This window comes from Macaca mulatta, chromosome 16, assembly GCF_049350105.2.
Source record: "Macaca mulatta isolate MMU2019108-1 chromosome 16, T2T-MMU8v2.0, whole genome shotgun sequence".
In the NCBI taxonomy this organism is placed as follows: Eukaryota; Metazoa; Chordata; class Mammalia; order Primates; family Cercopithecidae; genus Macaca; species Macaca mulatta.
The window spans coordinates 48636545-48662500 of NC_133421.1; the positions used below are offsets into that span (position 1 = coordinate 48636545).

At 35.3% G+C, this 25956-nt stretch overlaps 1 protein-coding gene across 24 annotated transcripts in view; it reads left to right on the forward strand.

The window, feature by feature from the left end:
• BCAS3 (BCAS3 microtubule associated cell migration factor) overlaps nt 1-25956 on the forward strand; it is a 712862-nt gene that overhangs the window by 215554 nt on the left and 471352 nt on the right. For all 24 annotated transcript variants that reach the window (XR_013406305.1, XR_013406308.1, XR_013406307.1 and 21 more), the window contains exons 11-13: nt 1914-1997; nt 9792-9962; nt 23702-23795. Coding sequence is in view for 19 of the 24 variants with exons in the window: in XM_077970813.1 (XP_077826939.1) it covers nt 1914-1997; nt 9792-9962; nt 23702-23795 (349 nt within the window). In the remaining 5 variants the exon portion in view is untranslated. The remainder of the gene's footprint in view (nt 1-1913; nt 1998-9791; nt 9963-23701; nt 23796-25956) is intronic.

The window sequence follows — 25956 nt, forward strand, 5'->3', positions numbered from 1 at the left end:
TATATGCTCTTTGGCACACTGCCTTTTTTTCTTGTGCTTAATAATATTTCCTGGAAATTAGTTCATTTGATAGGATTTTGCACTGTAGAAAACTCTGACTCATCTTTCATTTTGTTGAACCAAGATACAAACGTAATTTTCTGATGATTCTAAATTGTAGACCAAAATTTCTGACTTAGTTACTCTTATGTAGAACTGCTGACTCAGTTGTAGTTGAATTTGAAAGGTAAAAGTAGGGCTAGGCGTGGTGGCTTACACCTGTAATCCTAGCACTTTGGGAGGCTAAGACTGGTGGATCACTTGAGGCCAGGAGTTTGAGACCAGCCTGGCCAACATGGGGAAACCTTGTCTCTACTAAAAATATACACAAAAAAATCCAGGCATGGTGGCACGTGCCTGTAATCCCAGCTGCTTGGGAGGCCGAGGCAGGAGAATTGCCCGAACCCAACAGGCAGAGTTTGCAGTGAGCTGAAATCATACCATTGTACTCCAGCCTGGGTGACGGAGTGAGACTCTGTCTCTTAAAAAAAAAAAAAAAAAAAAAAAGATAAGAGTGTTGTTTAGTTTTACATATTTGTCCTTGAGTATTTTAATTACCAGAAGTAGGGAATAAGTAATAGCCTTTCTTTCCTTGCTCATGCAGCAGGAGGCAGCAGAGGAATAATTTTCATAATTCTTTGAATGTGTATTTGTGGATGAGTGAGCAAGAGAGAGATTCTTTTTATTTGCTAAAATGATCACTTTTCAAATTCTTTATCTTACTCTATGTGAAACCACATTTGATGAACAGCTATCATTTGGCAAGTTCCTTACTTCTCTTTGAAATCTACTTAAGCAGTCATTCAGTGTGACATAACAGAGATTGCCTAAAAAAAATCTTGACTTTGCATATCATACTTTTAAGGGTGTTCCATTCTATTATAATATATTACTATTGCTTTCAGGGATGTTTAAAATAACAGTGTCAGTGATGAAGAAAATTTTGAATTAAGAATAAAAGGTTTACATATCAGTCTTCATCAGAGGACCTGGTTTTAAACGATGTAAAGCATTTTTAATTTTTACGTTTTGTGAGATATAGATTCTTTGTGAATTCCAGAGGTTTTAAAAAACTCATAATGTGTACGGTTCTAATACTCTACCCTTGTCATTTTGTTTTTTAAAAATGTTAAACATAGAAATCTGGCTAATGACATTTTTTGCTAAATATAGGAAGTAGACGACCAGTGGAGAGTTTTATCCTGGTTTATTTCTTAGCATGTGAAATAATCATGCATATCAAAGTAGTGATTCACTTTGAAAATTGGTAGTTTGCTTTATTTACGTCAGTCACAAATAAGGATATATCTTTTTCATTCCTAATGGTAAAAGTTTAAGCTCTCTGATATGGACAGCTAGTATATGTGTCATAGTTGATTTATGCATAATTTGTAACACTTTTCCACTGACACAATTGAAAATGCAAATATGACAAAATCTTTTGTCTACTTTTTATGTTTTCTTTTATAATCTTTATGGAGGAATTAACAGGATAAAACATCTAACTTGTTAGCATGTCAGATATTTAAGTTAGGAAGTCATGTGTAAGTCCTTTGATTATGTTTTTAAAATTTATTTGTGGAAAGGCCACCAGACCTCCTACCATTTCAGAGTTTATGGATTCTTAAAGACTATTCGTCTTGTAATGAAAACCGTAGTTGAGCATGAAACTGCTTGAGTGGCACCAGTAGATTATAAAAAGGGGTAAAAGTGTCTCCGCAGAGCTTTTAGCTGTTTGTCTGAAATACACTCATGCAAACATTCCCACCCATCACCATCACTGTGCACGGTAAATAAGCTCTATCCTAATAGCCTGTAGAGTTAAACAGATTAATAGAAATGACTTTCTGCCCCTCTCTCTCTCTTTTTCTCAGTTGATTCGATGTCATCAGTCCCGTGGTGGAGCCTGTGGAGACAACATTCAGTCTTATACTGCCACAGTCATTAGTGCTGCTAAAGTGAGTACCTCCGAAATCTTGGAGAGTTGTGATTATGTGTAGTAATTGTTCAGATTTCTCTCCTGAATTATATTTTCTATTGTAATGATTGTAGTGTTTGTACTTATCCAGTTTTAAAGATTTTAAGCCTGTTAGCTAGCTTCAAGACTATTATCTCATTAATACCACATTTGGAAGAAGCTTTCCATGTTTAAACAGTGACTTCTGGATTCTCTGTGATTTTCATTGTTCTACCTACACTGACATCCCTTTGCATCTTTGAGCATTTCAGAGTCTTCTTCTCATGAAAAGAATATTATTCCTTCTGAAAACTTGAGTCAGTCCCTCGTCACATTCAAAGATTCTTTCATATCAAGGGGCTGCCCCTTCATGTTTGTCAAGTGAGCTCTTTTTTTCATGTGTGTGAGGGTTAATTTTGATGATGTTTGGTAAACTTTATGCTGATTATAAGGTATTCTTGTAACCACTATCCTTTTGAATTGTGAAGTATACAACAAAACAATTCTAATAATAGGAATGACAGAGTGAATCTAAATGACAGCATATAATAGAAAGCACAACCATTCAGAAAAGAACAACAGTTTAAAGCAAACCACAGAGTGGGAATCAAAGGTCACACTGTTTTATGTAAAACAAAACAAAAATACTTCATATTTGATCACAGACGCTTACATGATGTGCTTCAGAATGTGGTCCTTGGTTTGACGAGAGAAGCATTACGTATTTTGCACCCAAAAGAGAATTAACCATTAGGTCTTTATGCCTATAGCACTGTGAATTTTAGATTTCAGAAATCTTTTTTTTTTTTTCCCTTAAGACAGGGTCTTGCTCTGTTGCTCAGGCTGGAGTGAACACCCACCTCAGCTCCCAATTAGCTGGGACTACAGGCGCATGCCACCACGCCTGGCAAAATTTTCATATAGTTTGTAGAGACAGGGTTTTGCCATGTTACCCAGGCTAGTCTTGAACTTCTGAGCTCAAACAATCCACCCACCTCAGCCTCCCAAAGTGCTGGGGTTACAGGTGTGCATCACTGCACCCCAGCAATTGCAGAAATCTTAATAAAGATTGCTCACTTTTCTCCACTGTGTATACAAAAATTATGATGGTTATTTCAATGAAGAGCTGAGAGAGAGTGTTTAGAAAACATCTTCAGTATTAGTGTACTAATTTATCCACAAAATACAACAATGAGATCTTTTTCTCAAGTATTAGACTCCTTTTAGTCTTGTCTGTCTTATACACATGGATCACGATAGTTTAGCTTATGATCATTTTCAGTAATTTTTAGTTATGGAATGGAGGATAACTTTTCAGCTCCTGTTTGCTATTCTTATGTGTTTATGTGCTTATATAAAAATAAAGTGATCTTCATTCCATGTTTTGCTATGGACATGCTGGAGTAAGTGAGGCTGGACTTAAGATGTTTTAAAAAATAAGTGCAGGGCTGGGTGCGGTGGCTAATGCCTGTAATCCCAGCACTTTGGGAGGCTGAGGTGGGTGGATCACGAGGTCAGGAGTTCAAGATCAGCCTGGCCAACATAGTGAAACCCCATCTCTACTAAAAATACGAATCCTAGCGGGGCATGGTGGCGGTACCTGTAGTCTCAGCTACTTGGGAGGCTGAAGCAGGAGAATTGCTTGAACCCAGAAGGCAGAGGTTTCAGGGAGCCGAGATTGTGCCACTGTACTCCAGCCTGGGCGACGCAGCGAAACTGTCTCAAAAAACGAAACAAAACAAACAAGTGAAAAAAAACAGTGCGAACTCCCCATTTTCTCATACCTCAATATTGGGAACTGTGAGGCTTATACTCATATCTTCCACATTTAAGACTAAGAAATTATGTTTGATATAACACCTTAGGGCTGGATACTGTGCCTCATGCCTATAATCCCAGCATTTTGGGAGGCTGAGGTGGGAGGATCGCATGAGCTCAGAAATTTAAAACCAGTTTAGGCAACATAGTGAGACCCTGTCTCTACAAAAAGATTTAAAAATTGGTGGTGCATGCCTGTTGTCGCAGTTACTCCAGAGGCTAAGGTGAGAGGATTGCTTGAGCATTGGAGGCCGAGGCTACAGTGAGCCATGATTGCGCCACTGCAATCTGTTTACTTTTCTGTTTGGGAGAATATAAGGGTTACTTTAAAAAAACTCACAAGGACGTCTCCAGACCTAGAAACCTTCTCAAGAGAATTCTTTTTAATATTTAAGAATAAACAATGGCGATATTACAAAGACTCTTCCAGAGAATAAGCAAAGTCAGATTATGCCTAATCTGGTTTGATGAAGCCAGATCACCTTAATACTAAAACTTTAGAAGAACATTATAATACAAGAACACTACATAGATGTGAAAAATCCTAAATAAAATATTTGCAGAAAAACAACATTATATAAGATACCATATATATTGTATCACAGTCCATTTGGGATAAGAATATATGGACATAATTATAGTATAATATATAGGACACAATATTTGCTGTGTCACAACCCACTTGGGATAAGAATATATAGAACACAATTCTTCAATATATAGGACGCTATGTATTGTATCACAATCCATTTGAGATAATCCACAATATAAGGCTGGTTTATCACTCAAGATCAATGAACATAATTTGCACATTTAACAGGAGAAAATTATATACTTATCACAATTGATGAACAAAAAGTATTTGATAAAATTGAACATATATTCATTGATAATATCTTAATAAATAGTTTCTGGTTCTTTGGATTTTTAAATTTTTCTCAAATTATCAAACTTGTTTAAACACAGTAAACCTGGTCATATTGAAGTCTGTTTCTGATAACTCTAATGTCTGGTTCCCTTTTGGGTCCGTTTTTGTTGTGTGTTGTTTCTGCTGGTTCTCATTTATGATGACTTGAGTCCTTGTGAAGCGGCGTCGTTTGTCTAGGGTAATACCTGAGGTTTGTTGTCTCATGCCAAGGAAATTGAAGATGCGGACACACAAGGAGTGGGTTTAAGAGCAGAAGTTTAACAGGTGAAAGAAAGAAGAGAGCTTCCTCCTGTAGAGGGAGGGGGCCCAAGCAGGTTTCTGGGATTGGGGTGAGATGTGATTGGTTTTATAGATGAGCTTGAGGAGGTGGTGTTTGATTTACATAGGGTGTAGTGGATTGGTTGGACCAGGTGTGCCATTTACATAACGTGTAGAGGCTGGCTATCCCACCACAATCTTTTATTATGCAAATGGAGTCTCTATCTGGCTGGTGCCATATTGCCTGCACATGTGGTGACAACGAAAAGGGAAGAGGGAACCTCTATGTTGAATATACCTGACTTCCAGATATCCCTTTTCTATTGGCATAGCTGCTGGCATTCACCTATGCTTGCAGCTTGATCTTTCAGGCTGCTTTTTGTTAGAAAAGAAATAATTTCGGGGCTGATTTTTATATAAAGGAAAACCTTGCTGAGGACTCCCTTACTCTCACTAACTGCCTGCTTAATTTCTTTTTAACTCCTATTATCACTTGTTTGCCAGAATTTATTTCAAAACTTTTTAGAAATAGTTTTGAGTTTGGGATGACAGTGGAGTTCTGGGACAGTATCAGTCTTGAGTAATAATCCAATTTCAGGGATTAAGATTATTTAAATGAAGTTCACCTGCAATAGCTGTGCTCGCCTTATTGCTGTCGGTGGACTCTTCTATTGTATATTTCTTTATGTTCAGAACCAAACTTGGAGGGAATGTCACCAAATAGACCCATTTGGCAGGACTTTGACTTTCATAGATGATTTTCTAGTTCCATCTATCAAAAACACCACTTAGTTTCTTAGCACCCTACCTCCTGCTTCCTAGAATCACCAGATACCTCTCGGTCTAAATGCCCAGCTGAAATGTCTGAATTTCCTTATTCTTTCGGATTCTGACTTTGTAACTCAGTACCTTCAAGCAGCATTTTACAAAAATACTCTCTTCGATTTTCCTAGTTGTTTTCATTAGTGGAAATCAGATTGATCTGATTTCCCCAGCCTGCCATTATTGAAACTAGAAAATACGTTTCCTTATTTCTTTTTTAACCATTTCTAGGTGATACATTTTTTGAGATATAACACGGAGAGTATGTTAAAAAGCCATGTAGTATGTGCTCCTTAAGAAAAATACTTATCTTAAAGTAATTTTATAGTTATTTCATTAAGTCACTTTCTCTAAAAGTGTAATCATTACTCTTTTACTCTTTCTGATGACAACTTCCGTTGTGGCTTCATAGAGGTTATTAACCACTTTGTTATATAGAATGATTAATTATTAATTTTTTTGTCTTAAATTTTTTGTCTCACTGCAATTGTGAGGATAAATATATTCATTGCATATGCACTTGGATGGAGCTCCTTAGAGGAAATAATCTTTTTTACATTTTCTGCATTTCCAAATACAACTTGCATAATATTAATGTTTTTTCCTTTGATTTTCCAAGTAATTTGACTTTCCTCATAAAGAATATCAGAACCATTAATTTTTTACGGTAGTGAAAAAGGAAAAAAATTAATATTGAAATTGTTCAAATGAGATTATTTGACACATTTATAAAATCTTGGTCCATATTTTCTAGTTCCCTCATTACGGTCTTATTTTCATGTGTGTTAACCCCAGTGTGGTCAATTGATTTAATAAAAATGCCCCTGTTTTCTCTTGTTATCTGATAACTTCTTAATGACAACTAACAGCTTTTGTGAGAGCAGCACCATTAGCACTAATGGATAGGGAGGCCACCTGATATGGCATGGGAAAGGTTAAAGATGACTAGTGACCCCTCGGCAAATCTGCTTGCAGCAGAACAGAGTTAAGTACCGTGCTCATTTGAATTATAGGTCATAACGGATTTTCTCACACTTTCGTTATAGTCTCTGATGTTCAGCTGTCTTCCAGCTCCAGTTTAGTTATGTGAGTACTTGTGTGAAGATTCATCAGTGATTTAATGAACATTTTTATGTAGATAACTCAGATTGTGAGGACACTCAGTCTAATTTTTCATCTCCTTTTGGCCAGGTTATACTTCTCTATTCCTAATTTTTGCTGAGGCTTTATAATTTTTCATATATATTTGAGAAAACAGATATATACATACTCTGTCTACTAAAATTAATTGGAGAGACAAATTACTGTGAGGTGATTTAGATTTCTGTTCAATAACATTATCAGGTAACTTCTGGACACTAATGCCCATAGATGTGCTTGATGCTAACATGGAAACAAATTTACCCTAAAAGCAAGGGTCTTTACAAATGCAGAAAACTTTCAGCACTTTTCTCTAACCCCCCGACTCCCTGCATGGTTAATGGATTATGATAAATAGTAGTATCTTGTAACTTGCTATACAGATTGCAGATGTGATGACTTAAATTTTGAGTTTAGATTTTTGTCCACTACTAAGACACCTCCATCAATAGTCATGGTTTTTTTTTTTTTTTTCCCCCCCAGGGAAATATCAAACACTCTTCGTGTAATATGAGCCATTGACTATGAAATATACTGCCGTCTTCTCTTTGTGGATTCTTTTCCTGGTTGTCTTATGTTAACTTTTACTGTTGTGGTTTGCTTTGGTACACATTACTTTCCACTTTTCATGTGCTCCAGTTCTTTTAGTTTTATTCCTTTTCATTGGTATAAGAGCATGAAATAATAGGCTCAGGGGCAAATGGGGAGGATATACAACCAAAGACTTTAAAACTAAAAGGCATTCCTTTGATAAAGGGATAGCTGCGTTTAAGTGGGAGCATCTCCATTAGCATTAATGGAGTGAGTACATCAACTGAGGCATCTCAGAGGTTAATCAGGCTTCCTGGCCTGCTCTTGACATCAATACACTGTGGCGCCTCATTCTGTTGGTCCTTCAGAGGCTTACTTGACAACAGTCTAACAGAATTTGTGTAAGTCGTTTCTTGTGAATTATTGAAAGAAACGTTTGGCTGCTAATTGAGGAACGCTAATGTGTTTTATAATCACTGGAGTTTGAGTTTTTAGCACTAAACAAAACAGTTACAATTGATTTGTGGCTTTCTCTTGGTTTTAGTCTGCTGTTAAGTTATATCTTTTTGTTTGAATTCAGCAGATGGCTTTGCTGGTCATTTTTATTTAAGTATTTATTAGTACATTATTATGGATTTTAATTTTTCCTCTTTTCCACCCATCAGACATCTGTGTTTTGTATTCATTAACTCTGAGATCACAAGTAGTAACAGAAATAGATTACAAGGCAGTACAGGATAGTGTAAAAATCAGGCCCTGGAGACAGATGGTCCCAGTTTTGAATTCTGACTTTGTCGTTGGGTAACTGTTTGAGCTTCCATTTTACTTAACTTCCCTAGCCTTGGTTTTCTCTTTCATAAAATTGAAGTATCTGAGGAAATCTATCAACGTAGTTTATGTTAAGTGCCTTCACCAGTCCCTAGTCCATAGAAAAACCACCGTGAAACATAGCAAAATAAAATAATGCATCTATTATTAGTGCTAGTTTTATGGTATTTTAATAGAACATTTCTTTGGAAAATACTTCTCCCCTTTTCAATTTTAATCTAATTATTGCTTAAATCACGTTTAGACCTCTATACACAACTGTCTTTGTGTACTATTTATGAATTAAAATTTGAAATACCATGTATATAATAGTTTATATTTTCAAATTTAGCCGTAGCATGTGCCAGAATTAGGTGAGAATTATTTTTTCATAATTGTTTTAGAAAAGATAGTCACCTCATTGAAGATTAATTTGAAGTATTTTAATGAAACTTTTTTTCTAACAACATGAGAATTGGAAAAATGTACCTATATTATTTAAAATGTAGTTTTTGATATATTTAAGTATTCTAGGGTGCCTGTTTTGGTTCTACTGATGATACCCTTCTTCAGCAATGTGTGACTCCCATATATTTGTCTTTATTTTAGTTTTCTTCCTTTCATTTTTTTTTCTATAGACTCAAACTTGAAGCTTTCTTCCTTTCAGATGAAAAAACTTGTTATTTAGAAAAATGTTTCTGTTAATGCATATGAGGATAATCAGAGGATATTTACATAGAAGAAAAAATATTTCATGAGTTAGTTTTACTTACATGTTTTGAATGAAATGGAGCTAAAATATAATTATAAACATCTTAAGTTATCTTTAATTGAAATAATATAGTAGGAGCACCACATTTAATTGTTTTCTGTTACCAGATAGAAAATAACTCTCAACTAATTTAGTATGATACTTCATTCATCCAGTAATTAATATCTTAGACAGAGACTGTGTTTCCCATATACCAAATCTTGGTATACAGTATTATATACCAGCATATTTATATATTTGCTTTGGAAGCACATTCTTTTCCACATAGGTATTCTACCAATGTCTCAGTCTTTTTCATACTAGAAAACAGATATACAATTAGATTTATAATATTTCAAAAAATTGATCATTTCATAGTTTCTGCTTCTTTCTATGTCATTGATTTTAAGATGTATACATTAAGAGGAGAGAATGAAAGAAATATCTTTTATAAAAATGTAATTGCACCCTTATGTAAAACAGAGCTCTTTAATTTTTTTAACTATGGCTTTATCCCTGCCATGATGACTTTAGAGACTTTACTGATGCCATTCCCTCAAACTAATAGTGATATTCTAATTAAAATTCAAGATCATTAAAAGTCAAACTGAATGTCTGTGACAGTTTACTGCTATATAAAAGAATTTAACATAATGATTAGGAAAATTAATAAAATGCATATTTCTATGTAGAATCCAAATACTGATGTGAAGTCATACATTTTACCTTTCATTGTACAGACACTGAAAAGTGGCCTGACAATGGTGGGGAAAGTGGTGACTCAGCTGACAGGCACGCTACCTTCAGGTGTGACAGAAGATGACGTTGCCATCCACAGTAATTCGCGGCGGAGTCCTTTGGTCCCAGGCATCATCACAGTTATTGACACCGAAACAGTTGGAGAGGGCCAGGTAAGAAGAACTTTTGGTGCGCACAATGTGTGTTACTTGCAAAGATGGGGCTGAGATCAAGATTAGTCAAAATGTGTTTGGTCTAGGAGATTATCAATTTGGAATTTGAGGAATTGAGATTATTTCAAATGAAGTTTTTGTTTAAAAATGATTAGTAACAGGCCTGGCGCGGTGGCTCAAGCCTGTAATCCCAGCACTTTGGGAGGCCGAGATGGGCGGAACACGAGGTCAGGAGATCGAGACCATCCTGGCTAACACGGTGAAACCCCGTCCCTACTAAGAAATACAAAAAATAGCCGGGCGAGGTGGCAGCGCCTGTAGTCCCAGCTACTTGGGAGGCTGAGGCCGGAGAATGGCGTGAACCCGGGAGGCGGAGCTTGCAGTGAGCTGAGATCCGGCCACTGCACTCCAGCCTGGGCTACAGAGCGAGACTCCGTCTCAAAAAAAAAAAAAAAAAATTATTAGTAACATGTTAGAACCTGCTATTTTGAACATTATTAATGTATCAAATCTGAAGGTAAAGTCCAGGTTCTAAGAGATTCTCTCATCTGTGAGGACATTTGTTTCATAAATAAATAATTATGTAACATTTAATAGTGTTCTGTTCATAATATTCTTTTTCTTTACTTGCCATCCCAGAGACTCAATTATTGTTTCTTTTTTGTGTATGTAATAACATTTGTCATAACCCAAATTATAAGATTAATAAATTACTTTTTCTTTCTTTTTTCTTTTTTTTTTTTTTCTGAGATGTCACCCAGGCTGGAGTGTGATGGTGCGATCTCGGCTCGCTGCAACCTCTGCCTCTTGGGTTCAACCGATTCTCCTGCTTCAGCCTCCCGAGTAGCTGGGATTATAGGCATGTGCCACCACGCCCAGCTAATTTTTGTATTTTTATTATTTATTTATTGAGACAGAGTCTGGCTCTGTCGCCCAGGCTAGAGTGCAGTGGCACGATCTTGGCTCACTGCAACTTCCACCTCCTGGATTCAAGCAATTCTCCTACCTCAGACTTCTGAGTAGCTGGGATATAGGTGTGCGCCACCATGCCCAGCTAATTTTTGTATTTTTTTAGTAGAGTCGGGTTTCTCCATGTTGGCCAGGCTGGTCTCGAACTCCTGACCTCAAGTGATCGGCCCGTCTTAGCCTCCCAAAGTGCTGGGATTACAGGTGTGAGCCACCATGCCCAGCCTTAATTTTTGTATTTTTAGTAGAGACGCGACGCGGTTTCACTGTGTTGGCCTTGATCTCCTGCCTCAGGTGATATGCCCGCCTTGGCCTCCCAAAATGCTGGGATTACAGGCATGAGCCACTGCTCCCAGCCATATAAATTTCTTTTTAAAGGCAGGACCATACCTATTGGGAGGAATTTATAAAAAAAAATTAATCAATAATTGCAACTTACATAATTTACTGAGTAGTATGAGAATTTATAACAGATGTTTTCTTATCAATATAAAATATGTGAAATCTTAAAGTGGCATATCAGAATACATATGTGGCAATAGCTTATTATAAAATCTTGTATCTTCAGATACAATGTACTGTAATGTTAACAATCTAGCTTTAGAAACATTTACAATGAGTGATTATAAGCATGGAAATACATGTTACATTTGCATATAAATCTTGCTGGTAAGATAGAATTTGGGTTGTTTTTCCCTCATGCACTCAGGAACTCTATTTTCTTTTGTGTCATAGTCTTCACTTTAAATATATGTTTCTTAAAGGAAGGTAATTTTTTTTATTCTGATAGTGTGTGATCACTGATATAAAAATACAATCTAGAATCAATTCCTAGAATGAGATAGGAGTAGGACAGTATTGGTGAAATAAAATTTCTTTTAGTTTTTATATAGAATATATATTTAATTCTGTATTCAGAACACAATGCTTAGAAACTGTGTGAGCTGTTAAGGTATTAGCCTTAAATATTGCATATGTTTTGAGAAAATCTGTTTCCAGTATATATGGGTTGATGTCTTGATGAAAAATTACACTTGGCAGCTGCTTATGTGCTAGTTCCTATAGTAAGATTAACAGCATTTCAAGAACATTTTTCTGCAATTGAAACAAAAAAACTTTGAAATTCTGGATTATTAAATTTGGCTCTTGTATTTTACTTGAAATCTGAATACGAATTCTCTGCCTCTCCTGTCTTAACTTTGTGGTTAGCCAAATATGTTACAGAGTTATATTTTTTTAATGAAGTGCTAGAAAACTTTTCAGTTGACTGTAATGACCTTGTGTTAATTAGTTGATGTGGATACACACAAATGTTCTCTTTTTTAATTGAAATGAAAAGTATAAACCTTTAGTGTTGTGTTAGAGTAAAAAAATTCCTTTTGTTCTTTGATTTTTTGATTTTTAATTAATTCACCTACAAGGCCACCCACATTTATTGGGTAGTAACAAGTCTCCTCAACATTGTCTAGGACCATACATCTGTTAAAGATCCAGCATTTGTTGATGGAGAGATTTGGGGTTATTTCAAAATAGAAACTGTTATCTCGGTATTTTTGATGAAATAGAGGTGTAATTCATATATTTATTTTGTTAAATGGAAGTATGGGGACATATAATTATATAAAAACATAACATTTAGGCCTTATGTTTTAAAATGTGGTTTAATTTTTTCTTCAAGTTCATTAACTTTTTATGACCTTTAAAAAGGAAGTCTTAGTTTTGTAGTATGGAAATGTACTGTAGGTTGGAGAGTTGCAAAAGTTCATTTGTCTATGATAAATGCATTGATAACACTTGAAACAAATATGTTTATTAAGAAGAATCATAGAAATGTTAACTTTTAAAAGTTAAGAATCTTAAATATTGTTCAACATGGAACATTCTACCTTTTCTGTTAATGGTTGGTAGCCCCAATCTTCCACTTATGACATATTCTGAAATTTTAACTTGATTAAAAAATTCTGTTAGAGGACAGGAAAGAAATTGATTTTCAATAAAAGGTAAATTAGTATGTACATTTTTTTTTAAAAAATTACAATTTTTAAAGCAACAAGATGTGTGCAGTATAATACTGTCTTTCTTTTAATTAACATGAATCTGTTTTTTGTCAATAAAATGTTTTTGTCTCTGATATATAGTTCAGTTTGAGTACAGGCTGTTTTTAGATTATGCTGGATTGTATTAAAACTGCAGTGGTTAATGTCTTAGATTTATCGCTTTTAGCCCCTTCCACTGATGTTTAGCCTAAACTGTAATGTTTTTCCTTTTCCAAATACAACTCAGATTTTATATGAAAAGCTGACAATACATTGATTTTTACTGTTTAAATCCCTTGAGCCTTTAATAATGATATATTTTTTGTATTTACAGTGTTAGTATATAAAATCGGATTCACCATCCTTCTGTTGCCATATTGATTAGTTTGATTTTATGGTGATGGGATCATTGTGTGTTAACTGCATTAAGGAGGAATGGATTTGGTTGACTTTGCATCCATTTTTATCTGTGTTACTTTCATGTTTTATTTAAAAGCATTTCTTGACCAGAATAAGTTAAGTGGTATAATTTGCTTTTTACACATTTATATAATTGAAGTTAGCAATGTGGCAAAATCTCTAATGGAAATAAAATGCTTCAGAATGATGACATAAATCTGAGCTATTTCTTGCCTGGGGAACAAGTGTTAATAATAATAATGTAATAGCTTCTGAGATGTTTTGTTCATGTGATGAAGGCTTATCCACCTTGTATCAATTCTTGTACTCTGCTTTGTTTAATGTAGTCAGGTTGTTAATACAGACTTAAGAGTTCATCCTACTTTGATAAGTGGTGAGTAAAGATTATATGTTTTAGGAAAATTATACTGGGTATCTCTGACATTAATGGTTTAATGTTTTAGGCTAGGTGATGATGTAATGGAGAAGATTCTTCCAAAAGTATCTGGTTGTTTATATTTATGAAGTCCCTAAAGAGAACATTCAAAGAATCTTATGTAGTGGTAAGATTAATGTGTCTTTTTGCTGGATGGCTTCTGTCTTTGTTATTGCCATCAAACGGAATACTCAATGCTAATTGTGTTGGAAAGAAACATACAGGGTGTAGGGTTATAATATACGAAAGGAAAGGGAATCTTGTAGATAAAGTTTAAAGTAGAAAAACGGGCAAAAGATAGAAATAAATATTTCATAGAAAAATTAAAATACAGTTGACCATTGAACAACATGGGTTTGAACTGCGCAGGTCTACTTATATGTGGATTTTCTCTGTCACTACCAGCCCTTAGACAGCAAGACCAACTTCTTCTCTTCCTCCCTTTCCTCCTCCTCCTCCTCAGCCTACTCATGGTGAAGACAATGAAGATGAAGACCTTTATAATTGATTCACTTCCACTTAATGAACAGTAAATATATTTTCTCTTACTTTAAGAATATAATCTATAATACATATATGAAATATGTGTTAATTGACAATTTTGATCATCAGTTAGGCTTCCAGTCAGTAGTAGGCTATTAATAGTTAAGTATTGGAGGAGCAAAAGTCATATGCAGATTTTCAGCTATTCAGGGGGTCAGCACTTGTAAACATGAGTTGTTCAAAGGTCAACTATACATATAAATGTTGTAAAATATGCCCATAACTTCACTTGTGATTAATATAAGAGAGCTGCAGATTAAAACTGAGATACCGTTTTTTACTTATCAGAAACTGAGCCACTCAAAAGCTTGCAATACATTCTATATTTTTAACTTTTAATTTAGAAGTAATTATAGACTCACAGTGAGTTACACATGCCTTTCATCTTACTTCCTTCAGCTTAACCTGAATGATAATGTATTTTGTAGCTATAGTATAGTACCAAAACAAGAAAATTTTCTGAGTGATGTGGGTTAAGGAAAAAAAAAAAAAACAACTCAGAAAATGGACAATGATACACTCTGATAACTAGGCTACAAGTCTTATTCAGTTTTCTCTATTTGTTTAACCTGCATTCATTGGTGTGTTTATGTGGGCATGTATAGGTGTGCGAAATTTTATCCCATGTGTACGTTCACGTAACCCCCACCACAGTTAAGATACAGGACTGTTCTAAACTGTTTCATCAACACATAACTTCTTTGTATTTCATGACCATCCCTCATCCCACCCCATCCCTTTTTCCTGATAACCACTAATCTGTTTTCCATCTGTATGGTTTTATGACTCTGACAATGTTATGCAAATTGAATCATATATTATGTAATATTTTAAGATGGACTTTTTACACTAAATGTATTGTCTTTGAAGTCCATTCAGGTTGCAGCATGTAATTCGTTCTTTTTTTCTTTTCTTTTCTTTTCTTTTTTTTGAGATGGAGTCTCACTCTGTCACCCAGGCTGGAGTGCAGTGGCACGATCTTGGCTCACTGCAAGCTCTGCCTCCTGGGTTCATGCCATTCTCCTGCCTCAGCCTCCTGAGTAGCTGAGACTACAGGTGCCCGCCACCACACCTGGCTAATTTTGTGTATTTTTTAGTAGAGACGGGGTTTCACCATGTTAGCCAGGATGGTCTCAATCTCATGATCTTGTGATCTGCCCACCTCGGCCTCCCAAAGTGCTGGGATTACAGGTGTGAGCCACTGCGCCTGGCCGTAGTTTGTACTTTTCAATCACTCTGTTGTATTCCATTGTACGAATATGTCAATTTGTTCAATTATTCACCCCTTGAAGGACATTTGCATTGTTTCTGGCATTTTTCTATTATGAATAAAGCTGTCATGATCATTTGTGTAAAGGTTTTTAATGCGGATATGTTTTCATTTCTCTGTAAATGCCCAAGAGTATTACTGAGTTGTATAAGTGCACTTTTAGAAAGGAAATGTGCAACTATTTTCCAAAGTGCCTGTGCTGTTTTATATTCCCACCAGCACTGTATGATAGATAGCAGATTACCCAGCTGAATCCGTGGAAGCTGAAGAAAGTGGTACAATGTCTTTAAAGTACTGAAATAAATGAACTGGCAGCCCCAAATTCCATTTGTAGTGAAAGTATACTTCAGAAATGAAAGGGAAATAAAGGCATTCTTAGAAAAAAGGAAAATTAAGAGAACCTATCACTCACAGATCAACTCTTAAAAATGGCAAAAAGAAGTTTTCCAAGGAAATGACAATAAAAGAAGGCTTAGAACTTGAAAAATGAAAGAACAACAATGGGGTGGGTAAAAATAAAGGTATATGTAAGATATCCTTAATGAATTTATAAGATTATATTTGATGATTGCATTAGAAATTGTAACATCATCTGATGTGTAGTGATCAATGTATGTGTAAGAAATACTTAATATTTTTATATTTTTAAAAATGGGGACATAAATTGAACCCTTTAAAAATCAAAATTTGTGCTACAGTGGACATGATCAAGAAAATGAAAAGACAACTCACAGAAGGGGAGAAAATGTTTGTAAATCATATTTTTGATAAGGTACCAGTATTCACAATATATAAAGAACTCTTATAACTCAAAAATAAAAAGACTGCCTAATTTTCAGTGAGCAATGGATTTGAATAAACATTTCTTTGAAAAAGATATACCTGTAGCTGATAAGCAGAAATTGGGACCCTTCTAACCTGCTGGTCAGAATTGTGCATTCGCTTTGTAAAAGAGTTTCAAAGTTCTTCCCAAAATGTTAAACAGAGTTATATGACTAATATATATCCACGATAAAACTCTGAATATTTGCAGCATTGTTTGCAATAGCCAAAAAGTAGAAACAATCTAAATATTCCTGAACTGATGAATGGGTGGATAAATAAAATGTGGTATATGCAAACAATATATTATTATTTAGCAATATAAAATATACATTTTAGTGGCATTAAGTACATTTGTAATGTTATGTAATTATCAGTACAGGTACTATCCCTTTCCAAAACTTTTTCACCATCTGAAACTGAAAGTCTCTGCCCATTAAACAATAACTTCCCAGTACTCTGTTTCCCAGGCCCTGGTAACCAGCATTCTACTTTCTGTGTTTGAATTTGCCTGTTTCTAGGTGCATCACATAGTGCAGTCCTAAAATATTCGTCCTTTTGTGTCTGGTTTATTTCACTTAGCATAAACATTTTCAAGGTTAATACCTGTCGTAACATATATCAGAATTTCATACTTTTTAAAGGCTCCATAATATTCCATTGCATGTGTATACTGCATTTTGTTTATCTATTAATTGATAGACATTTGGCTTACTTCTACCTTTTGCCAATTTTTTTTTTTTTTTTTTTGAGATGGATTCTCACTCTGCTACGAAGGCTGGAGTGCAGTGGCGCGATATTGGCCCACTGCAACTGCTGCCTCCTAGGTTCAGGCGATTCTCTATAATCCCAAGTAGCTGGATTATAGGCACCTATCACCATGTCCGGCTAATTCTTGTATTTTTTTGTAGCGACACAGTTTCGCCATGTTGGCTAGACTGGTCTCGAACTCCTGACCTCAAGTGATCTGCCTGCCTTGGTCTCCCAAAGTGCTGGGATTACAAGCATGAGCACTCGTGCCCCGCCACCTTGAATAATGCTTATGTGAACATTGGTATACATGTTTCTAATTGAGTCTCTACTTGTAGTACTTTTGGTTATGTACCTAAAAATCAAATTGCTGGATCATATGGTAATTCTATATTTAATTTTTTGAGGAATTACCAAACTATTTTTCACAGTGGCTGGACCATTTTACATTCCCACCAGCGAATGTCCAATGATGGATAAGGGTCTCAATTTCTTGTGTATCCTTACCCCAACACTACTTATTTTTCTTTTTTAAAATAATGACCATCCTAATGAGTGTAAAGTAGTATCTCATCATGGTTTTAGTTTGCATTTACCTAAGGAATAGTGATGTTAAGCCTCTTTTCATTTGCTTATTGGCCATTTGGTTATTTTTTTAAAATTGATGCATAATATTTGTACATATTTTTGGGGTACATGTGATATTTTGTTATTTGCATAGAATGTGTAATCATCAAATCAGGGTATTAGGATATATATCACCATAAGCACTTAGCATTTCTATGTGTAGAGAACGTTTCAAGCCCTCACTACTAACTGTTTTTAAATGTACCGTGTGTTGTTGTTAACTATTGTCACTCTACTATGGAATGTTAGAACTTATTCCTTTTATCTAAGTGTACATTTGTACCCAACCTGTCTGTCTTCATTCTTTTTTCTTTTTCTTTTATCTGACTGGATTAGTTTGAAAGGCCTGTCAACTGAAATCTCTTTCTTCTGTTTTGTCTAGTCTATGATTGAAGCTTCTCAATTTGTTTCTTTTTTTTTTTTGAGATGGAGTCCTGCTCTGTCACCCAGGCTGCAGTGCAGTGGCATGATCTCAGCTCACTGCAAGCTCTGCCTTCCAGATTCATGCTATTCTCCTGCCTCAGCCTCCTGAGTAGCTGGGACTACAGGTGCCCGCCACCATGCCCAGCTAATTTTGTGTATTTTTTAGTAGAGACGGGGTTTCACTGTGTTAGCCAGGATGGTCTTGATCTCCTGACCTCGTGATTCACTCACCCCGGCCTCCCAAAGTGCTGGGATTACAGGCGTGAGCCACCGTGCCCAGGCTCACTTGTATTTTTATGTCATTCATTGAGTTATTCAGTTTCAGGATTTCTGTTTGGTTCTTTCTTATGAAATCTATCTCTTTGGTGAATTTCTTTTTCATATCCTGAATCATTTTTCTTATTTCTTTGTAAATGTTATCTGTGTCTGCTTGTATCTCACTGGGTTTCTTTAATATCAGTATTTTTGAATTCTTTTTCAGGCATTTTATACATTTTTTAGGGAGGTTAAAACCTATTGTTGGAGAATTGTGTTTCTTTGGAGGTGTCGTATTTCCTTGCTTTTTCATGTTTCTTGTATCCTTTCATTGATATCTGTGCATCAGGTGTAACACTTCTAATTTTTTCTTTCTTGAAACGAAGTCTCACTCTGTTGCCAGGTTGGAGTGGTGCAGTGGTGCAATCTCAGTTCACTGCAACCTCCGCCTCCCGGGTTCAAGCGATTCTCCGGCCTCAGCCTCGCAAGTATCTGGGACTACAGGTGTGCGCCACCATGCCCAGCTAATTTTTGTATTTTTAGTGGAGACGAGATTTCACCGTGTTGGCCAGGATGGTCTCGATCTCTTGAGCTCCTGATCCACTCACCTCGGCCTCCCAAATTGCTGGGATTGCTCACTTCTAATTTTTAAAATTGGCTTTCACAGGGGAAGGCTTTTTCCTGTTTTTTTTTTTGAGGAAATAATGAGATGTTATTTTTAAATTGGTAATACAATAGGAAGATGATAAATCAAAGGAGTAGGTAGCAGATGCAGGTATAGTCAATCAATGAGCTGTATTTTACTGGAATTTAATCAATATTAACCTGAAATAGATGATAAGTTAATATGCATATTGTAGTCCCTCCAACTACCACTAAGAAATTACTCAGAAAAAGTAACAGAGGACTTAAAATATTAATGCTAAAAATATTTTCTAAACACAGAAGAAGAAGACTGGAGGAACAACAAACACCTAAGACATATAAACATACATAGCAAAATGGCAAACTTAAAATCCAATTATAGCAACAATATGTTAATGATAAATGTGTCAGATCCAAATTGCTTGAGATTCAAAGACCACTTGTTTGAAAATAAAAGGATGGTAAAAAATATGTCACGTGCTTTAAAAATTTTAATGTAAGACCTCAAACTGTAAAAATCATAGTAGAAAACCTAGGAAATACCCTTTTTGACATCTGCTTTGGTAAAGAATTTTTGGCTGAGTCCCCAAAAGCAATTGCAACAAAAAACAAATATTGACAAGTGACACCTGATTAAACTAAAGAGATTCTGCACAGCAAAAGAAACTATCAACAGAGCAGACAGACAACTACTGAATGGGAGAAAATATTTGCAAATGATTTATCTGATAAAGGTCTAATATCCAGCATCTATAAGGAACTTAAATCAACAAGTAAAGAACAAATAACCCCATTAAAAATGGGCAAAGGACACAGACAGACACTTGTTAAAAGAAGACATACGTGTGGGCCAACAAACATATGGAAAAATGCTCATCATCTCTCACCATCAGGGAAGTGCTAATCAAAACCACATGAGATGCCATCTTAACACCAGTCAGAATGGCTGTTATTAAAAAGTCAAAAACCAGCTGGGCCTGGTGGTTCATGCCTGTAATCCCAGCACTTTGGGAGGCCAAGGCAGGCAGATCACGAGGTCAGGAGATCGAGACCATCCTGGCTAACACAGTGAAATCCCATCTCTACTAAAAACACAAAAAATTAGCTGGGCATGGTGGCAGGTGCCCATAGTCCCAGCTACTCGGGAGGCTGAGGCAGGAGAATCGTTTGAACCCGGGAGGCAGAGGTTGCAGTGAGCCGAGATCATGCCACTGTACTCCAGCCTCGGCGACAGAGCAAGACTCCATCTCAAACAACAGCAGCAGCAACAACAACAACAACAACAACAACAACAACAACAACAACAGATGCTGGTGGGGCTGTGGAGAAAAGGGAACACGTATACACTGCTGGTGGGTGTCTGAATTAGTTCAGCCACCGTGGAAAGCAGTTTGGAGACTTCTCAAAGAACTTAAACAGAGCTACCATTTGACCCAGCAATCCCACTAATGGGTATATACCCACAGGAAAATAAATGTCTCTACCGAAAAGAGACATGTACTTGTATATTAATCACCATGCTGTTAACAATAATAGCAAAGATATGGAATCAGCCTAACTCCCCACCAGCAGTGGATTGAATAAAGGAAATGTGTTATACATACACCATGAATACTACACAGTCATAAAAAGAATGAAATCACGTCCTTTACAGCAACGTGTATGGAGCTGGAGCCAAAATCTTAAGCAAATTAATGGAGAAGTGAAAAACCAAATACCCCATGTTCTCACTTATAAGTGGGAGCTAAACATTGACCACACATGGACATAAACATGGAAACTATTAACAGACACTGCGGACTACTTGAATGGGGAGAGAAGAAGTAGGAGTATGGGTTCCTACTGGGTACTATGCTCACTACCTGGGTGCAATATACCCATGTAACAAACCTGCACATGCACCCCTTGTATCTGAAAGTTGAAATTTTAAAAATATGTCATGTAAACAATAACCATAATAGAATTAGAGTGGCCATGGTAATATTAAAGACTTTACATCAAGAAGTACTACTAGAGTAAAAGAGAGACATTTCATTCACAATAAAGGGTCAATATAATAAAACAATTGTTAATACACAGCACAGATAAAAATTCTTTTTTCTTTTTTTTTTCTTAGTGATACTTGTTCTGGAAAAACACTATTAATATGTACAATTAATAAAACAATTATTAGCATATAAATACCTAACAACACAGCCCCTAAAAACATTGAATAAAATCTAACAAAATTGAAAGAAGAAATTGTAGCTCTGTTTTTTTTTTGTTTGTTTGTTTTTTGTTTTTTTTTTTTTTTGAGACAGTCTCACTCTGTTTCCCAGGCTGGAGTACAATGGTGCGATCTCGGCTCACTGCAACCTCCGCCTCCTAGGTTCAAGCGATTCTCCTGCCTCAGCCTCCTGAGTAAGTGGGATTACAGGCACGCGCCACCAGGCCTGACTGATTTTTGTATTTTTAGTAGAGACAGGGTTTCACCATGTTGGCCAGGCTGGTCTCAAACTCCTGACCTCGTGATCTTCCCGCCTCAGCCTTCCAAAATGCTGAGATTACAGGCGTGAGCCACCGTGTCTGGCCCAATTTTAGCTCTATATTACAGCTCAAGATTTCAATAATTTATTCCTCATTAGTTGATAGGAGTAAGCACTCTGTAATTTTCCCCATGCATGTTAGTAAACATGTACGACTATTTCTCTATTAAAAAATAATTGATAGAACAATTAGATAGAAAATTAGAAAAGACTTAGAAGACATGTTTAACACTATTTGCTAACTTGACCACCCCAAACTGCAGAATGCACATTATTTTCAAAAACATCTGGGACATTCATTGTACATGATAGAACAGATGCTTGGCCATGAAACAAATCTTAATAACTTTAAAAGGATTAAACTCATGCAGAGTATTTCTCTAAGGACAATGGAAATCAATAACAAAATTCAATTTGGGGAATCCCAAATATTTGGAAATAAAACGCACTTGTAAATAACTCATGGGTCAAAGAAAGACGCTTAGGGACATTAGAAAATATTTTGAATTGAATGAAAATGAAAACAACATATAAAAATTTATGGAGTATACCTAAACTATGGTATTATATGGAAGAAAATTTATAGCTTTAAATGCTTATATTAGGAAAAGAAAATGGCCTGAAATTAATAATCTAAGTGTTTCCCTTAAAAGATGATAAAAAGAAGAGCAAATTATAACCAATGTAAGACAAATGAAGCAGATAATAAAGATCTGGATAGAAGTTGATAGAACAGCAAACAGTGAAATATTGGAAAAGTCTAAAATTGGTTATTTGAAAAGATCAATATAATCAATGTATTTGTAGCTAGATTGAATTGGAGGTTCTAGCTAGAGCAATAAGGCATAAAGATCGGCGAGGATAACGTTCCAGACATTTTTATGGTGGCTTGTTGTGGTGGTTTTGATACTGTATAGCATGATTGAACTGTGAAGTTAAAATGGGTAGCTTTTATGGTATGCGAGTTGTATCTTTGTAAAGCCTTCACACACACAAATTTCACACACACAAATCTTGGTGCTTAAGTAGATTTTTTTTTGGGCTATATTTGCAAATATGTTGTAACTGATAAAATAACTGTTCTAGTCATTTACTGTGTATCTTTCAGGGCAGGAATAACTTTTGGTTTATAGTCTGAGCTCTTAGCAGAGTATTTTACACATAGTAGGACTTTAGTCTAACATGTATTTTTGAAAGAAAAAAAATAGCATCGCCATTGTAGGACAACGTCCAAGGTTACTTAAAATCAAATTTCTCTGTGTCTAAATACTATGATCCAAAATTGGTGTAATAGGTTTGCTTTCTGAAATATTAGATAAGTAAAATAATTTTTAAAAAGTTTTTGAACTTACAATGGGAAATTATATGGAATGTAAATTATATTTCAGTATAGCCTTAAAAAGAGGAGTAAAGAAACTCCATTTGAGATACAGAGGCACCTATTCTAATGTACCTCTGCTTTTATGATTTGATAGTCGTTTCAAATATGTTCTATTTCTTTCTATAAACTAGGAGTTGAAGAACACAACTTTCATTCTATAGTATGAAAATGTTACTGGATGATTTCTCTATACACCTGTTTGTTTATGGTTAACAAATTATGTTGTTTTCCCCCTGTTCTTATATTTCAATAATGGGCAAAAAATTGTGATTTTCCAGCAGATTCCATAACACAGTAAGACCTGTATTTCCTGTCCTTGGATAAAGCTCTAAGTGATTACATTTTGTAAAGAATTGAAAATAGTTGATTGTATCTCTTTTTTTCCTTCCTCTGAACCTATACTTGAAGAAGTAATTGTTTCATCTACAGTCAAGTCAGCTGACTCTTTTCAGAGTTTATATGACTGATGTGCTTGGGGGCATGTTATATCTCTTCCTCAATTCTAAAGTGGAATTCTCTCCTTATATTGGCAAGAATAATCTACTAGAGTGGAAACATGTTATTTGGTCAGTGGTATTGTGATGTACCTTCTTGCAGTCTTCAAGCTTGATTATTGGTGAGAAAATATTTACCTCCATTTGTCTTTATTTCTTTTGTGGAGGTGCTTGTGAGTGAGGATTCTGACAGTGATGGCATTGTGGCCCACTTCCCTGCCCATGAGAAGCCAGTGTGCTGCATGGCTTTTAATACAAGTGGTAAGTTCTTGCTCTGTCTTTTTTTTTTTTTGTAGACCATTTATACAATGAGTTTTCCAGCCAAATATGGAATATGGAATGTGACTTTTCTTCATGTATCAGTGTATATCAGAAAAGTTATTAAGTCATTATATTGAATAAGTGAATTTATAATAAAAATTTACTACCCCTCTAAAATCCCGCTAAAATTAGTTTTGTTCTCAATAAAGTAGCTATTAAACAGCAGCCATGTAGGCAATGCTGTTGAGTTACATTGATTTCTGTTTATAATTACTCCAAGAACTTCAGTATTCCAAACTAGAATATTAATACATACGAGCAGTGTCTTTTTTGCAACTTGAAGTTTCTGTGTAACTTACAACACTTTGTAAGCTAATTTAATTTTCTCGTTTATTTTTTTAGTGGTGCTCTTTTTCTGTTTCTTCTTAAGGTTTACTCCTTACATTTTGTTACATCTTTTTAGTTCCTTTTAATATAGCATAGGATTTGTACTCTTAATTTTCTTTTCACAATATCCAGAGTAATTGTCTTATTTAAATTCTGCATTTGCAAGATTTTTAAATTTTTATTTAATTTTACTATTTTTTAAAAGAAGATAAAGACAAAGTCTCACTATGCTGCCCAGGCTGATCCTGAACTCCTGGCCTCAAGCAATTCTCCTGCCTTAGCCTCCCAAAGTATTGCCACCATGCTTGGCCAGATTTTTTTCATTATGATAATGTTTTTGTATTTCTCTGTTCCCTGGATATCTATCTGTTTAACTGGAAGTTAAGTCTAGAGGTATAAACCCATTCAGGCTAAGGAGTTTGTGTGTGTTTGTTTGTTTCTAAACGTTGTAAGTATTGCTGTCTACATCATTTCATCCCAATAGGTGACACATTATTTTAGGTTGTCTCCCTGTTTGTGGTGCTATATTTGATCACAGGAGTAAGGTAATGACTATCAAGTATCTACATAATTGGAAATAGGTTTTTCTTATGGATATTAGCAAGTACTCTACAGTATGTCATTTTGACATTATTTCTGATGCAACTTTTAAATTAATAATTTTGTTACATTGAAGGTTGTAGAATGGTGGGTTTTGTTAATTCTGTCCTGGTCTCTGCATTTGTTGGCTGTTACTCTTCTATAGAAAATGTTTTCTGTCATCAGCCAGGAGTAAACACCATTTCTCCTGTATATCAAAAGTGGTATAAATGCCTAATTCGCTCTCTCTCTTTTTGTTTTAAATGACCAATTTTCACAGTAAGGAGTTGGTGTAATACTTCCAGTGGTAGGAAACAAGTTACAGGTTGAATACTTTATATCTGAAATGCTTGGGCCAGAAGTCTTTCTGACTTTAGATTTTTTTTTTGAATATTTGCATGTATAATGAGTTATCTTCAGTGGAACCCAAGTCTAAACACAAAATTTTATTTGTTTCATGTATACCCTATACACACAGCCTGAAGGTGATTTTATACAATATTTTAAGTGATTTGTGCATGACACATAGTTTTGACTGCATTTTAACTGAGACTTTGTACATGAGGTCAGGTGTGGATTCTCCAGTTGTGGCATCATGTCAGTGCTCCAGTTTTGGAGCATTTAGAGCATTTTGGTTTGCGTTATAAGAAGAATATAAATTTTTGTGAGGATTTTGGTTTTTCAGATTAGGAATGCTCAATCTGTATTTTAAAAATACTTCGTAAATAAAACTGCTCTCGTTTTCAGAGCTGGTATAGTCATTATAAACTTGCAGTCTTTTCAGATCTTATCCATTTGGTTGATGTATCTAAGGAGCATGCTATTTTTAATCTGAGTTTTCAGAAATGATTATATCACTGAAAATTGATGGGAAAAGCCCATCCTTTTCCCCTTCTTTTCATCTTTTCAAATAAAGAATGATAGTAAGAGATTACCATTATATAGAGATACTATTTTATAAAGCACTTTGAATAATCTACCCTCTAATCTCTTAATAAGTCATCTTTGATTAAGGGAACAGGATTTTTATAGTGATTGGTAATCAGTAGGATTGATTTAATTAATAAAGGCAAGATTTATTGAAATTCTCTGAGTGTTGCAGGAATTAAGTTAAATGTGAAAAAACAGCCTGGAAGTTATGTCACTTGTAGCAGTCCACTTGGAATAACCAGTATGACTCATATTGATATTCCAT